The sequence below is a fragment of the Nelumbo lutea genome, chromosome 3 (genome assembly GCF_056320005.1).
Source record: "Nelumbo lutea isolate HS-2025 chromosome 3, American lotus-T2T, whole genome shotgun sequence".
NCBI lineage: Eukaryota > Viridiplantae > Streptophyta > Magnoliopsida > Proteales > Nelumbonaceae > Nelumbo > Nelumbo lutea.
Genome location: NC_142686.1, coordinates 28,760,092 through 28,776,004, shown reverse-complemented (window position 1 = coordinate 28,776,004; position 15,913 = coordinate 28,760,092). Strand labels below are relative to the sequence as shown.

The 15,913-nt window shown below is 36.0% G+C and overlaps 1 protein-coding gene and 1 long non-coding RNA gene across 3 annotated transcripts; both read left to right on the top strand.

The window, feature by feature from the left end:
- Nucleotides 1–381: 381 nt before the first annotated feature.
- Nucleotides 382–3,236, top strand: LOC148863896 (pectinesterase-like). Its single transcript, XM_088977542.1, has 2 exons — nt 382–1,456; nt 2,284–3,236. The coding sequence occupies exons 1-2, from the start codon at nt 556–558 to the stop codon at nt 2,970–2,972; spliced, it is 1,590 nt and encodes a 529-aa protein (XP_088833668.1). The 5' UTR covers nt 382–555; the 3' UTR covers nt 2,973–3,236.
- Nucleotides 3,237–9,791: 6,555 nt separating this feature from the next.
- Nucleotides 9,792–12,539, top strand: LOC148863895 (uncharacterized). 2 transcript variants are annotated; one of them, XR_016110406.1, is made up of 2 exons: nt 9,792–10,719; nt 11,029–11,310. It is a non-coding gene; the product is annotated as an uncharacterized LOC148863895 (long non-coding RNA). The 2 variants fall into 2 exon arrangements; XR_016110407.1 differs by lacking the exon at nt 11,029–11,310 and adding an exon at nt 12,122–12,539 and having other exon boundaries at nt 10,134–10,719.
- Nucleotides 12,540–15,913: the final 3,374 nt, after the last annotated feature.

The following is a 15,913-nucleotide window of genomic DNA, read 5'->3' as shown; positions in this document are numbered from 1 at the left end:
AAAAAAGAATATAATTAATATAAGAAGACAAAGGACGAAGATTAAAATCATTATAAAATAATATTTTCTATTGACATATATAATATACCTCTTTATTTATTATGTAATTGTATTCTCATCAAGGGATTTCATTGAAGCCTAATAGATTGGAATCGAAAGATTAAAGTAATTATTAAAGGATATTGGCTGGTCATCAATATTATATCGACTTTGACGTGGGTGTCCACGGAAATTGATCAGTTTTGACTTGGGCTGCATGCATTAATCCATTGGCGCGTATATTAATTTGAAATATTCAAAAACTACGTTACACCATGATTCTCTTCACGTAAACATCATGCAGACCAGACCCAACAGATTTTCAAAATCCCATACGCGTTCAAACAATTCTATTACTAACAGTAGTTCCCCGTTGAGCCAAAATTTTGCCTATAAAAGGAGCTCAATCTTGCATTTGTGAATCATTGAAAATACAAGAGTCAGGGGATCAATAATATATATATATATATATATATATATTAGTTATTAGTAGCAAACTAATTGGGCCGGGGATCCATGGATAAGCTTGTATTATTAGGTTTTGTGATGAGTGTTTCTCTTGCTTATTTTGCTATTATTGGGGTGGTGAATGCTGATGCAATATCATCATGCAGCCAAACCCCATATCCTGAAATATGTGAGTCCTTCATTACTTCTAAACCTCTAGTCACCTTAGACGAAACCCAATTCAATTTCCGTGAGACTGCCCTTACTGTCACCCTGGACCAAGCTCAACGAGCCCATGGGCTCATTTCCGCCATGGACTTCGGCTCCTTTGATGACAAGTCCAAGATGGCATGGGCTGATTGTGTGGAGCTTTATGCTGACACAGTTAGCCAGCTAAACCGCTCCATGGCGTCCAAGAATCCTTTGAGCTGGTCTGATGCGCAAACATGGTTGAGTGCTGCTATCACCAATGAGCAGACGTGCCGAAATGGGTTCATCGAACTAAGCTTGTCTTCTCAACTGTCGTCCTTTCCCTTCATGTTGACTAACTTATCCAAGATGGTTAGCAACTCGCTTGCTATAAACAAGGCTGCAGCCTCTACGTCGTCGGCGTCGCTGTTTGGCAAGCAAGGTGGTAATAATCGCCGCTTGCTTTCCGATGGATTCCCGACATGGGTCTCCGCCGCTGACAGGAAGCTTCTCCAGTCATCTGGTGCAGCTTCGCAAGCTGATGTCGTGGTGGCCGCCGATGGGTCTGGGAATTACAAGACCATCTCGGAGGCGGTCGCTGCTTCATCCAAGAGAAGTGGGTCGAGATTTGTTATATACGTGAAGAGAGGTGTTTACAAAGAAAACGTTGAAATTAAGGCATCGAACATCATGTTGATTGGAGACGGCATCGACGCTACCATTGTTACAGGCAGTAGGAATGTCCAAGATGGTTCCACCACCTTTCGATCAGCAACAGTTGGTAAGTTCTATTCATGGACTATCGAATTGTGTCCCTGTTAATGGATGATAATATTGATCGTTAGTGCTTTATCATCAGTCCAGTTTCTAAACAGATAAATATTTTATATAAAAATTGTTTTCTTTGGTGGATATATAACTGGCGGGCCAATCCAGCTGAGACTTTGTTGCAATATTGGTCAGTAAGAATCGAGCTACCTAGCTAGAGAACTTGTCCAATCTTTATATAAGTAACTAAAAACATCTCTGAATCTTTAGCTTTCAATATTTAACTACTGATGACGTTTTCAATTCTAAGGCCTCATGCTCTGGTCATAACGACATAAGTTTTCCCGTGTCTCTTATGCTGTTCTTGGCTGTACTGTTCTATATAAACATTTTGTTTTCATCTTTGTCAAACTAATCAAAGAAAGACTAAAAGGCATTTTTATTGCAACAAACCGGCAGGCCGGCGCCCACCAACCAAGCTGCTGTCGTGGTTATTGTCTTATTACCTTTTTATTATGTTGCCATAGGCCCATAGTATTATGATGATAGAGATGCCTTGCCCTAATTCTCTCTGTGAATTTTGCGTAGTCAAAAGGAGAAAAAAGAAGCAAAATATTACCTAAGTTGGGACCGCCCCCACAACGTCCCACAGCACATCTCCGCCGTGTACTGGAAACATCTCCCATAGTACCAGAACCAATGATATCATCATCGGGAGATGCTCCCAATACCCGGCGGGGATGTGCTGTTGGACGTTGTGGGGCGGAGATGTGAACTCGAATAAAATTGAAGCTAGCAGCTATATATCAATCACTTACATAGTCTATTTCATATACTCAGCGGTCACCGGTGGTGGTTTTATTGCTCGAGATATGACATTTGAAAACACAGCGGGGCCCCAGAAACACCAAGCAGTTGCTCTCCGCTCGGGTTCGGATCTCTCAGTGTTCTACCGTTGTAGCCTTAAGGGTTACCAGGACACCTTATACGTCTACTCTCAACGCCAATTCTACCGCGACTGTGACATCTACGGCACAGTTGATTTCATTTTTGGGGATGCTGTTGCTGTCATCCAGAACTGCAACATCTATGTTAGGAAGCCCATGAGCGGGCAGAAGAACACCGTGACGGCTCAGGGACGGACAGACCCCAATGAAAACACAGGCATCTCCATCCACAACTCCCGTGTCACTGCCGCTTCCGACCTGAGAGCTGTCCAGGGCTCATTCAAGACATACCTGGGTCGCCCATGGCAGAAGTACTCAAGGACTGTCTTCATGAAGACATCTCTCGATAGCTTGATCGACCCAGCAGGGTGGCTTGAGTGGAGTGGCAGCTTTGCATTAAGCACTTTGTACTACGGGGAGTACATGAACACGGGTGCCGGTGCAAGCACCGGTGGGCGAGTAAAGTGGGCAGGGTACCATGTCATGAGTGCTGCAGATGCCGGAAAGTTTACAGTCGGAAGTTTCTTGGGCGGAGGCTCTTGGATTGGGTCTGCCGGAGTCCCCTTCACTTCCGGGCTGTGAATTCACAAAGATGCTGCATGCAGCTGGCTTATCTTTCAACTGTCATATATATATATAGGTATTGGGTTTAGGATCATAGATCTCATGGCAGATGAGATATGCAGCTAAAGAAGTTGTAATATATTTAACTTGTGTGTGTTCAGTTCTCTTCCTTATATAAATTATGTAAAGCATAGGTTACAGATGGTTCCCTTGTTTGTATTGAATGGGGAAGATGTAATAAATCATTCTCAAGTCAATAAATTTTAGGGTATTATTCACATATATCTTTTCTTTCCTCATTAGAGGTTTGAATCACCATACCACTTTTGTGAGTGCACGTGGAATAACAAAGGTAAAGGTGGGACCCATTAGTGGATCTCCAAAGTCAAAAGTCTATCAATTAATGGAATAACACCCATTTATATTCATCAATCAAAGGATTTCTTTCCAACAAACAACTCACCTTACTCATACCAATTCCTTCCTATTGTGGGACCAGAGAGTGCATGAACGTAGCACAATTCCTTCCATGTCATCATTTGGTAGGGTCAAGAGATACTTATAAATAATTAAATAAATACGAATTAGAGAACGAAGTAGTAGGTTATTCAACGAGCTAAAATGACTGGTTATGAAGTAACGTGCATGAAGAGGGTGACCAAGTACTTAACCTTTAGTTAATACATTTAAGTATAAAATCAAAATAGAAAATAAAACAAGTAAACGAGGACCACTGCTGCTAAGCGTATACATATATACAAACCTGTTGGTCCTGTTCTTTTGTATGAACACACAACAACCACACATTTGCAGCATTAATAATTTGACATTTTAAGCGGGTCCCCCCAAATTAATTTCAGTAGATATGTAATATCGTCTTGTATGTGTCATGTATGGTGCATTTTTAAGCACATAAACACTAAATAAATAAGAATTAGATCTAAGGAAATGATCATGTGGTTAAATTTACAAACAACTCTGCTGATACCTGTTTTGATCTAGTATAAGTGAATTGATTGAGTGGGCTTTAGTTTTTTATTGATATATGCTTAATACGAATGAAATTATCTTGTCTCATTGTGATTTTTTCTATAGATCAGATATACAATCCGGTGAAACAGGAGAGGGTCTAACATTCAAATAGAAAGCGCCCCAAGTTGCCAAATAGCAATCAGGGTTCAGTAATAGAAGGATGACGGGTCACCAAAGCAGTACGACCGCACTTAATAAGTGGTTAACGATTTGCTACTGATTTGGCGTACTTGTCTGTGATTGGATTCCAGCTGGCAATAGCAACTTGCCATCTTGACATAACTGTCTAACATATAGAAGATTCTGGAAGGATTCTCCAGGTCAGGTTTGGGGTTAGTCAACGCAAATTTGTGAAATGATATGCTTTTTTTTTTTTCTACCACAAATGCTTTGAAATAATCAATATAACATTTCATATATACCATTGATTTTTCTTCATAAACAATTTAAGCATCCACAGTAATTCCAACTCCGGTTGTTAAAACTTGAAAGAAGATTTCATTTGATCAAGAAGTTTCTACAAAGGTTTCTAATAGACCCTTTTTGTGTTTTGAAAATACACAACCTTAACAACTAGAAATGACACTTGTATGAATTGGGTACGTCGGTCTTGTACTTGTTCTTCCAAGTGATTAATGGTGTTGTGGCTAGCCAAGTTTAGTATGAGATATGTCAAGATTTTCATAAAAAAAGTATAAATTAAGATTTGGGTTTATTTGAATGGTGTCAACTGAAAGCCCAAGTCCAAAGCAATGTAAAATGATGGTTGGGAGTTGGGACCAACCCAAGTTGCAAACCAAACTCCAAGGGGGGCCCGGCGCAGAAGATAAAAGAAAAGAAAGAGACCCTTTGTAATATCAGGAAGATTCCATAATGTAATGAAAGCAACAAAGGAAACTTCACACGGACTTCCTTAGGGCCATTACATGTTCTCTATAAACATGCAAGTGAAGAAGTTAGCTTCATCATATGCATGAATGTGACCTGCACAAGTCTTATCATGTTGGAGTTAACATTCTTATTGAAGGCAGAACGGGATGAACATGAACTACACACAGAATCAAGACCAGATGGGCTGGAGAAAGTATCTGGGCTACCGATATCATGCATTAATGAACAGGCCAATGTTTCTTAACCATAGGGCCCATCCATATTGGTCCCACTTTATGCACAGGGATGGTATATTCACTTGTTATAGTTAGGTTTGCCTAGCCTGTTTATCATTTTGTCTCTAGCCTATTTGAACTCCACAAAGTCGTGCACACCGGGCAAAAGGACCAAATCAAGAGTGAATATATATGCCAGTGTTTTGTACACATCACACTATATGGGACAGAACCATAGAACGTTGATGTGTCTACTCTTGATAGGTGGTATAGCTGGGTGCGCACGACTTTGTGTGTAGTTCATCTGGATTTTAGAAGGCTATGCAAAAAAGGGGAATATAATTGCTTCAGTGAATTAAATAAATAAATAATTGAATGAGAAAAAATAAAAAAAAATTAAGTCTATTATTTTAGAATATCTTGCTAGTTTCCTGTAGCACTGTTATGATTGCCATCATGCTAATGGTTTGGGTTTGGCCTTAAAATTGGCATACTGTGACAACATTAAATTATATATATTCTTAGTCATGTCATTAGACTGTAAGGTTGAATGTGACTAATACTGTAGGGCCAATTGATAACGCTACAATGGTTGAACTGAACGACTTGTTGCTTTCTCTTTTAGTGAATAAATTATTGAGGTTGTGAGCTCCTAACTAGAGCTGATGTTGTTACCCGAATATTTTATTATCAACTAAAATACGAAGCAATTAAGTCATTCGATTAGTTGAGCCACCCCATCTATTACTAAAATATTTCTTACCTTTTCTTTTTTTTTATTTTTCCTTCAAACCAAACATAGCCTAGTTAATACCAAGTTTTGCTAATAATTCCTGCTGCAACGATTTCTACTAATACTTGCAAGAATGTAACATAATATGGTTAGGTAGTAGACGCATGAATGAATGATAGGAAATGTTTCTTTTTCACTGGGCCAATGGGCTAAGACAAATGGGTTAATATCTAGATTACAACCAACCACAACCAGCCAGTTGAGACTTAACCGGTATGCTTTTCTTTTCATTTTCTGTTTCTACTAATACTTGCAAGTATGTTTAATACGCTACTCTGTGAAGAGATTTCAATAATATTGTAAGAATTTTGATTAATTGTCAAGAGATTTATCTATTTATTTTTTATACTAGACTAAAGAACTGAATACATTTTGCAATTAAGCATGACAACTCCAGAAGACCTAGGTGCTGGCGTGAAAAGTTGGTCACTGCATGGGGTGGGGCCACGAGGTGCATAGATAGATGGGTCAGGGGCTCTTATCACTCAGCACATTCTCTATCTGATTTAGACCCATTACCAAATGCATCTCAGGCAAGAGATTGCTTATATGAAAAATTTGCTTTTTAATATCTATATATATATATATATATATATATATATTGACTTTTAAGTTTTATCAATCTCATAAAGCTTGCGTAAACATTTAATTAATATGAGATTTAACAGGCTACAGGGGATTGATCGATCAAGATAATTACTCGTTCCGGAACTCCTGCCACTCACTTTATTGCATTTGTTCATACCGCAAGCTTTTGAAAATTGATAAACTATGTACCTCTGGTTAATTTCTTTTCTTTTTCTGATGAGATAAGCTACTGCTGTGTTGCCAAGTTCTAGATGGATTATCCAGGAATTTCAACACAGTTGCAGATTCGTTGGCAAAATTGGGTGTATTTAGAGAATTTTTGTACATCAACATTAATATGCCTTTAAGTTTTTTTTTTTTTTTTTGACGGGCTCGGATCTCTGTCTGGGGTGTTCCTTGTTCATATATTTTTACTTTTGATTGGTTCCATAGTCCATTAATTGTACGTACACACCTTTGTTTGTAGTTCATATATACTGTTCGAAAGATCCATGACCGTTTTCGGCAAGGGATGGAACATAGAACTGTTTTGGTAACTTGAAAAATTTTATTAAAAACAAACAAAAAAAAAACTGGAAATATACACATGGTTTTTAAAACGGGATTGGATCAGATGGTTGGATCGGAAAACCAGAAATTGATCAGGTAATTAGTTTCATTTCATCCTAAATTTGCTTTTTGGCAAAAAACTATTGATTTAGTCAGTGACTCGCTGACCCATATCGTCGAATCGTTGACTCAGACAGCAGTTTTTGACCATTTATTATTATTAATTTTTTATTTTTTAAGTCAAAACAGACCATCAGTTCAAACTGGACGATATATCAGCCCATTCAACCTAGGAACCACCCCATAATGGTTCCTTCTCTGATTTGGCTTTAAAAACCTTGGATATACAAGCCTTTTATTATACAAAGCTTGTCTCAAAGAAAAAAACCAATTCAACCAGCCCCAACAAAACTAGGCCATCAAACATATAATACAATACACCTACACTTGTCAAACCACCTAAATACCACATATAACACAACACAAGTCAACTGCCAACCTAACCTTGTAAATCCAAGAGAATTACATGCAAGAGAATGAGAGAGATGCCAACCTAACAAAACAATTAATAGAATTTTTTAGAGAACAAAAACCTATTCAGAGACCTCACCTAATATCTAGCTAACTCAATTAATACTTTTATTTTGAACAGATTATATTGAGATGGTATCAGAGCATATTGAGATGGGTGTGCTTGTCCATGCTTCAAGCCCAATAAACTTTCACATGAGGGGGGCATGAACTTTTAGGTTGAACTTTTCCTTGCATAATGACTTGTATATTTGCTTATGATTCAATTAAATATACAAATCATGTAAAACAAGGAAAAAAACAAATTTCTTTTTATAGAAAATAATATTTTAATTGTAATAATATAAAAATCTTGCAAGTATGCATAACATTCACGTTTAGATATCTTTCAAGGTTGAGATTATAACATTTGCCATGTGGACATACACATATTATCTTAGATTAAGAAAGGCCTAATAGCCATAATTAATTATAGACCATCCGGTTCCTGAGTCGAACAGTCTAACCATCCAATGTGAATGGATGAGCCATTCTGACAAAAAAAATAAAAAAAAAATTATAAAAAAAAAGATCAAAAACCATTGTTTGGGTTGATGGTTCTACCCCCTGGTTAGTGAACTGTCAACTAAATCAACAGTTTTTGGCTAAAACGTAGTTTTGAGGTGAAACAGAATTGGTCAGATGACCGGTTCCCAGTTTTTCTGGTCCGATTATCCAGTCCGGTCTGATTTTGAAAACACTGGATAAAACCAATGACAGATTAACTACACCAACCGCATGGTGGCTCTATAGGAATTTGGTAGTTGTAGCAGAGACTTGGAACAAAAAAATGCATGGTTCTGAAGCATCACTATTAGTTTTTGATGAATCATTTGTGCCAATACACCTAGAGATGTTTATTATCAAATATATTCCAAAGATGCCACTTTAGTCAATCACGACATTTCATCCCTTTGAAGTTTCAGCAGAAAATTTGTTGTTCAAAATTTCCTCTCAGTGCGTGTTTTGGTTTTTTGGATTTTGAGAAGGGAAAAATTGGTCAATAGGATTTTGGTTCTAACTAAGATATAGATGTTCCTTTTTTCAGATTATGAGGGGTCTATGGAAGATTTATTTTTCCTAGGTGGGTAAGTAACTTTCCCACTTGGAGGGAAAAATTACTAACACTTGAATGGGATAAATTGTCTTATTTACCTGGGAAATAAAAAAACATGGATAAATACACTTATGTCAATAAATATTTCTCAAGAATCACTTACCCAGGAACAAACATTTACCCAGATAAATAACTTCCTAAAAAGCAAACATGGCCTCAAATCCTTATACTCAAGCTAGAAATTTGGCTTAGAACCTTCGATATGGCTGAATTAAGCCCCTTTTGATCATATTTTAAGTTACGTAAAAATTTACAACCCTTGGTAGATTATGATCTTCCAATTAATTATATATAACTGACATTCAATTAGGCTGTAGAACTATTTTCTAGAGTTATATAGCCTATGAAAAGTTCAACTTTTTAAATATTTTGAAAAGAAAAAGGATTTCTTTCGTAATATGAAAACATCAATTCTATGGTACAGAAAACACGTTTTATACTTATAGTACCGTTATCATGAAATGCACCTCAGGCTATAGCGTATAAGGCTAGATTAATCTTGCACTCATGACTTTAAAGCAATGACAATAGATTAATCTTGAACGCAGCCAAACAAAAAAGGCTAGGAGTACAACATTACAAAGCTGGGAATACAATATTCACAGCCCAAGGTGCAATTTCTCTATACCATGCATTAGAGATCTCGTTTAGTAATTGATGCCAAAACAGGGATTTATTTGAAAACATGAGATTTGGCATTTCAAACCGAAAAAAAAAAATGTACATGAATACATGATGACATCCCTTAGGGTCCCCAATAACCATATTACCACTTGGAAGATTTATGGGTCTTAATTAAACCACTTCATTGACTAACCTATCTCTTATAATAAGGTGAAATAGAGAAACTACATGGTTCGTTTGGCTGATTTGGCAGTTGTTTTTGTTTCACACCCCCTTATTTAATTTGTTTTGGTCATATTTATTTTCACTTTCAATCTTCTACCACATTACATTGTAGATTATAGTTTCCCCTATCCGTGTTCAAATATCTATACTGCATTTGGTTTTTCATTGGGCCAAAGTTTTGCCTATATATATATATATATATATATATATATATATATGCAGCTCTTTCTTGCATTCTTGAATCGCTGAAAGTTGAGGCTTAGCAAGTTTAGATCCCCATTGATAAGCTAGTCTTAGTTGTTCTGAGTGCTTTCTTTCTGTCTTTCATGTTGGTGGGGGAATGGTGACACTTAAGGGCGGCATCATGGAAATTGATTTGGATTTCATCTAAGGTGACAAGGGTATTTCTAATGAAAGACTCACATATTTCAGTACGTATATATGTGGTTTGCCTACAGGATCGGATGATACTGTATGACCACTATTCACCAATCAATACACAATTAATCCTCATATATATAGCCTGGAATATGTCTGTCTTTCATTACTTTTATCCCTCTTGTTACCTCAGACGAGACTCAGTTCAGTTTCAGTGGTGCTGCCCCCATCAGCATGGACCAAGCTCAACAAACCATTGGGTTAATCCATTTCTGCTGTGTGCTTCAGTTTGTTTAACAGAAGGCCATGGGCTGACGGTTTGGTGTTTTGTTCTGCATGTTGGCCATTGTTGATAATACACTCGTACGTTTCTCTTATTGGTTACTTTTTGTTCATATTTTAAAATTTGAAACTAGTTGATGGATTACTTGATTAGCGCTCACCCAAAAATTTGCCATGCATCTATCATTTATTGCACATATTTTAGATGTTGCATTTTTCTTCCAAATTATCTTTGATCATTAGCTAGCTTATCATTAAAAAAAAACAGAAGATAAACTGTTTTGTGAAGAATAAGAAGAAGAAGAAGAAGAAGAAGAAGAAGGAGAAGGAGAGAGAGAGAGAGAGAGAGAGAGAGAGAGAGAGAGAGAGAGAGGGAGGGAGTGGGTATAAAAACGTTTCCATGGATTAAGAGTACAAGTATCTGGTTCATCCCATATCTCTCTTGGTATCTTTGTCAACTTGGCATCCTGGTCGATCTCCTAGCAACTGTACACCAAATAGGTAAGATGCTCACTTTTATTTGGTATAACATATTGTCTATGTGATCTTGTCTTTTAAAATTTTTATTTATGAGGAACTTAGTTTTACAGGTTTATAATTTTAATCTGTTTATTCACATTGCGCTTAGTGTTATAAGCCTAAAGTAGAATTTTTTATAGATTTTATACTAGTTTTATTCAATATATATCTTTGTTCTTCACAAGCTCCCTCTCACTAGTTAATAGCCCATGTTTAATTGAATGCATAAATGTACATCATGTTAGTATACAAAATTTATAGTCTGATTAATATATAGACTTTTATTTACAGAATATCAAGATGGAAATCAACAAAACATTTGTGTTGTATGGAGGGAGTGAAATTGATTTTAGCATTTCTGTTGGGTACATATTTTCTTTTTTTGTTTCTGGGAAAGTTCTTGATCATGTAGATTTCTTTAATAGAATCATTACCAGCTTTCTTCTTTTCCCAGATATGTAATACCTTAACAGTTTTACTAAAAAGTGGTCATCATCATAAGTTTGTTTAGAAACTAGTTGTTATTGTTCTTATGTTCTTTTTATCATGGTTGAAGGCATGGTTTTTGTTGTTGTAATTTTACATCTTCCTCATATTGAGAGGATTTTTCTTTATGTATTAATGAGAAAGGACATGGTTAAATCAATTGAGCTTTCAATTGAATTAGGTAGCTTATCCATAAAAAAAATGAATTAGGTATTTGTTATATTTTTGTTCAACTTAGGAAGGGAGAGATGAACTACTACTTTTATGATAAGGAACTTGCATTTGGGAAGTTGATTATATTAGGAAGTTGCTTGTTTGATAAGAGCAATTTAATTGTGTGATGTGGCATTAATTGGTTGTATCATGTCTTCTCCACATGGAAAATTTTAAAAGCTCTCTCTTTCTAAGCTATGAGGTTAGCCATATTTGAGAATTAATGGAACTAAGCTGAATTTTACAAAGAACAATTTAAATAAATGATTAATTAACTGAGTAATTTAAACAAATGAATTAACATATCTGAGCAATGGGACTAACCCTTATAATTTTGATTAAAAAATGTTTTAATTTATTTTCTTTACTTATCATTTTCTCCCTCTAAAGAGAATTTTCAGTTTTGGCCCAAATAACACCTTCAGTGATACTTATTTTTAGTTGCTTTTAATTGAAGAAAAATCTTGTTGATGCATAATGGTCGACCTCTAATGTTCCTCTAGCCATCCCTAAGGTAATGTCAGAAAGTTATGATACAAGAACTTCAATTAATCAGAACATTCTGATCGAATTAGTTACCAATTTTATGATACCAGCTGATTGGGTACAAGCTTTTTCAGTATTATTGTTAAACTCCCAAAAGTTTCTTGACTCTAAAAATGTATTTTCTTATGGTTCACTGCAGCAGGAGGGGGGTGTTCCATCATCACTCTTAGGCATGACGAACCATTGCTGCATCCCTAGTTAATACGAATACACATTCAAATGCGTATATAATATTGTATTACAGGCTAACTCGAAAGCGTGTTCCTGAGGGATCCAGCAATGAATCCTGTTAATGGGTGATCAGCAGTCAGCAGATACCAATGCTTCCAACATAGGTGTCTATAGCCAATAAGCCAAAGAAGGCAAGGTCAGGGAAAGCTAGTCACACTAGCTTTGGGATAGGATTGATGTTTGCTGCTTGCAAAGCTGTGTAAAAAAAAACTACATAATTGGCAAAGGGGAACCTTGCGTTACATAAAATTTCCCACAATCCCATATTTATATTCAATTTGTATTTTAGCCAAGGTTTAAAGTATTGATATACATTGGCCGATATGTATCATATCAGGAATTTCTCGATATGCACCCCCTACAGAGGGTGTATCAGGGTTTTGACCGGTTCAAGGGGTAGACTGACCTTAAGCTGGCTCCTCTGAATTAGATTTGACAAAAAAAAAAAAAAAAACTACTGATACAGCAGGATATGCCTCTACTGACTTATCGGGTATATCAATATTTTGAACCTTGATTTTAGCCATCCATCATTGTTTATGAAAAAATCTAGCTCTATCACTGATCACAAGACACATGAGTGCGAGTCCTATGCATACAAAACAGTGGTGTATTGTTTATAATTGGTTACGTGGATTTTACACATAGGGTGGCAAGCAGTAGATCCCAAGTATACAGAAAGAAACAAGATGTATTGATGCTTAATCCTTAATTTCTAGATCAGGTTAATATATTTGTATCCTACATATGTATTAAGGGGCCATTTGGCAAGTCTTTTTGTGAAGGCCTTGTCGTAGCTCTGATAATACTCAAAAGACGAATTGAACTTTTGCATTAAGACCTGAACAGCCTGAAGCCCGTTTAGTTAAGGTGTCTTTCTACACAAAGATGAATATAAAAATATGCAAAAGCTCCATTTGGATCTTTCCAAAAATCGTCTATTTTAGGATTCTTGCATCTTTTCGGTGCATCAACTTTTGACAGTTAGATCCATTGCAAATTAAACGGGAAAAGACTGAATAGTGGTCTGCCGGGCTTGTAAATAATTGAGAGATCGCATTAAATTAAGCTGCTGTATATAACTAGAAGAAAAGAAGAGAAGAAAACTCCACGTATATATTAAAAAATATTAGAAAAAATCAACATCTCCCCTTTGTGGAACACGCTATATGTGAAAAGTCCTTTGGCCATTATATATGCTTTTGATCAACAGCATTATTAGATTATTTTGACTTATTAGCTTATGTACAAAATTTCTTCTCAACATTAATGAAACTACCCACAAGACTTTGAGCCCTACCCCTACTAATCCTGTCATAAATACATGAATTCTTTCATTACAAGCCTTCCCTTAGTTTTTTTTTTTAATTTTTGACTTGGGAATGCAGTTTATTAATAAACTGAAGAAATAAGTAAGAAAGAAAGAGAGACGAAGAGACAAAACAAAAAGAAATAAAATAGTAATTAAGTATGACGGATATTCTTAAGAGTAGGTGAACCCAAAAGGCCAAAACAAGGTGAAGTACTGACAAAGACGTATATGAAGGATAATTATAACTGGTATAAGGAGAGTGAAAGTTGGATATCTTCAAATCCTCAGAAATAAATAGTTTATTTTTATTGATTTTTGAATAATTCCCTCTTCTAAGTAACTTAATTGCACGTCAAATACATATGACAGATGATGGAATATATCATACGATTAATTATTAATGTTATTAGCGTGCAGTAGTCTTGGCCAGAATTCCGATGGAGTAAAAGATTGCATTTTCATTTGGCTATCATCAGCCAAGAACCTATTGGTTACTGACCAAATTAAATGACATTAGGCTCGATCGACCCACTCAATAGATTGCCAAGAAATTGAGAGAAAGTGATAGAAAATAGATGGATTTTCTCATGAAAGTAACGTTGGGTGTAGGATTAGGAACGACTCAACGATCGAGAGGCTAACTTCAAAATTTTCTAAATTCCAATATTATTTCTTCGTCCGAGAATTGTGCTTTCTCTAATTACTCATGATGTTGACGCCCCCTCTTTTGATAACCAAACCTTCCACTTCCTATTTGTCAATTTAAATATACCCAAGTAGGCAAGTATAGTTCATGACTTCAATATATGGAAATAGAGATCGAGGTCCAAGAAAGCTAGCAATATTTTGAACGTTTTACAGGAAAAATTAATTTATTAGCAGATTCATGTAACTATTTCGATGATCATTTATCGAAGAGAGATCAAATTGGTGCCCCACAAACGTCATACTACACCTCTCACCCGTGTATTCAAAATATCTCCATATGTACATGTATGCATGTGGGGACTGGGCCGGGTGCCTTCATAAGAGGGAGGCCGTGCATGCATGGTTTATTGGTTTATCAGAAAAGGGGTGTTCAAATCATCATTATCATCATTCAAGCTTTATCCTATTAATATAGGGTTGGTTATTTTCGTCATACTGTTCTACTCGGTGTTATCACTTCCACCGCCTCTTTTATAGCCATCACATTTAGCTAATCTGAATTATGTTAAATTATTAGTGTCTAAATCATAACATGAAAATTATTTAATGTACAAAATTTAATGAGGGGCAAAACAGTTAGAATTATATGAATTCCAACTACTGACAGCTTTTCTGTCATTTTCACTTGTGAATTTTGATAACCAAACCGACTTTGATTTTGTAAAGTCCTAACAAATTATAGGTCAAATGAGGAACGATTTATTGGTAATAAGTTCTGAATATAGAAAAATTAATAAATTAAACTGGTTTCGTGCAAGCGTCAGATTGTGAATTCGTCCCTTCAATATTTCAGATCGAGATGACTTAACAAAGATCATTCTAGAACGCTGGGTTACAAGTGGGAAAAAGCTCGCGCGCTTATCTGTTTTAATTCTCTGTTATATCTTATATGAGACTGAGAGGAATCCCGATCTGCTCTTTAATTTACACCAAAGTCAGTAGTAGTGTATTAGGAATAGAAATCTTCCCATGAATGGCAATATACAATATAAGAGATGTTTTTGATGTATGACTGCAAGTGCTGTGAGGTTGATGCAACTTTAAGAAAAGCAGATCGGACTGAGACTGAGAAAGACCGAGAGGGTCTTGGTCTGTTGGATATGGGCTACAACATTCATATATTGGAGAAATAGACTGCCCCCCTAAAAAAAAAAAATCAGTAAGACAAACTTCAAAATTAAAACCAATTTTACAAGACTGGTTTCAGATGGATGCAACTCGGGTTGTCCCAAGTTAATATTTTATACTGTTTCGGTCTCATGCTTTGGGTGAGTTCATTCAAATTTTTACAAAATCCGAATCTTAATCCGCTCAAGTTGCACCCCTCATAACCATAGGACAAAAGCTCAGGCATAGGCTTGGAAAAAAGTGGAAGAAAAAAATATACCCAGGATTCAAAGAACTCCAGACTAATAATGTTTATATACTGATTCATCCAACTTTATTTCTTTTATTACGTACCTGAATTCTCAAGGCTGATTTATTTTAGCCTAATACTCAATAACTTCAATCTTGACATTGGCTATACAATTAAAAGGGGTTGTCATGAGAAATTCCCCCAGACAGATGCTTTTTACCACATAAACATTCAAACAATTATAATTTCTGGTGCAAATTTAAGTAACACCAAAAAGGCTGATTTATTTTTGGCGTTACTTAAATTTGCATCAGTTGCAGAGA

What these genes read in the sequence shown, in the direction of transcription:
- LOC148863896 (XM_088977542.1), top strand. Translation starts at nt 556, where the DNA reads ATGGATAAGCTTGTATTATTAGGTTTTGTGATGAGTGTTTCTCTTGCT. An exon ending in CTTTCGATCAGCAACAGTTG is followed by an intron (nt 1,457 to 2,283) that starts GTAAGTTCTATT and finishes TCATATACTCAG; the next exon opens with CGGTCACCGGTGGTGGTTTT.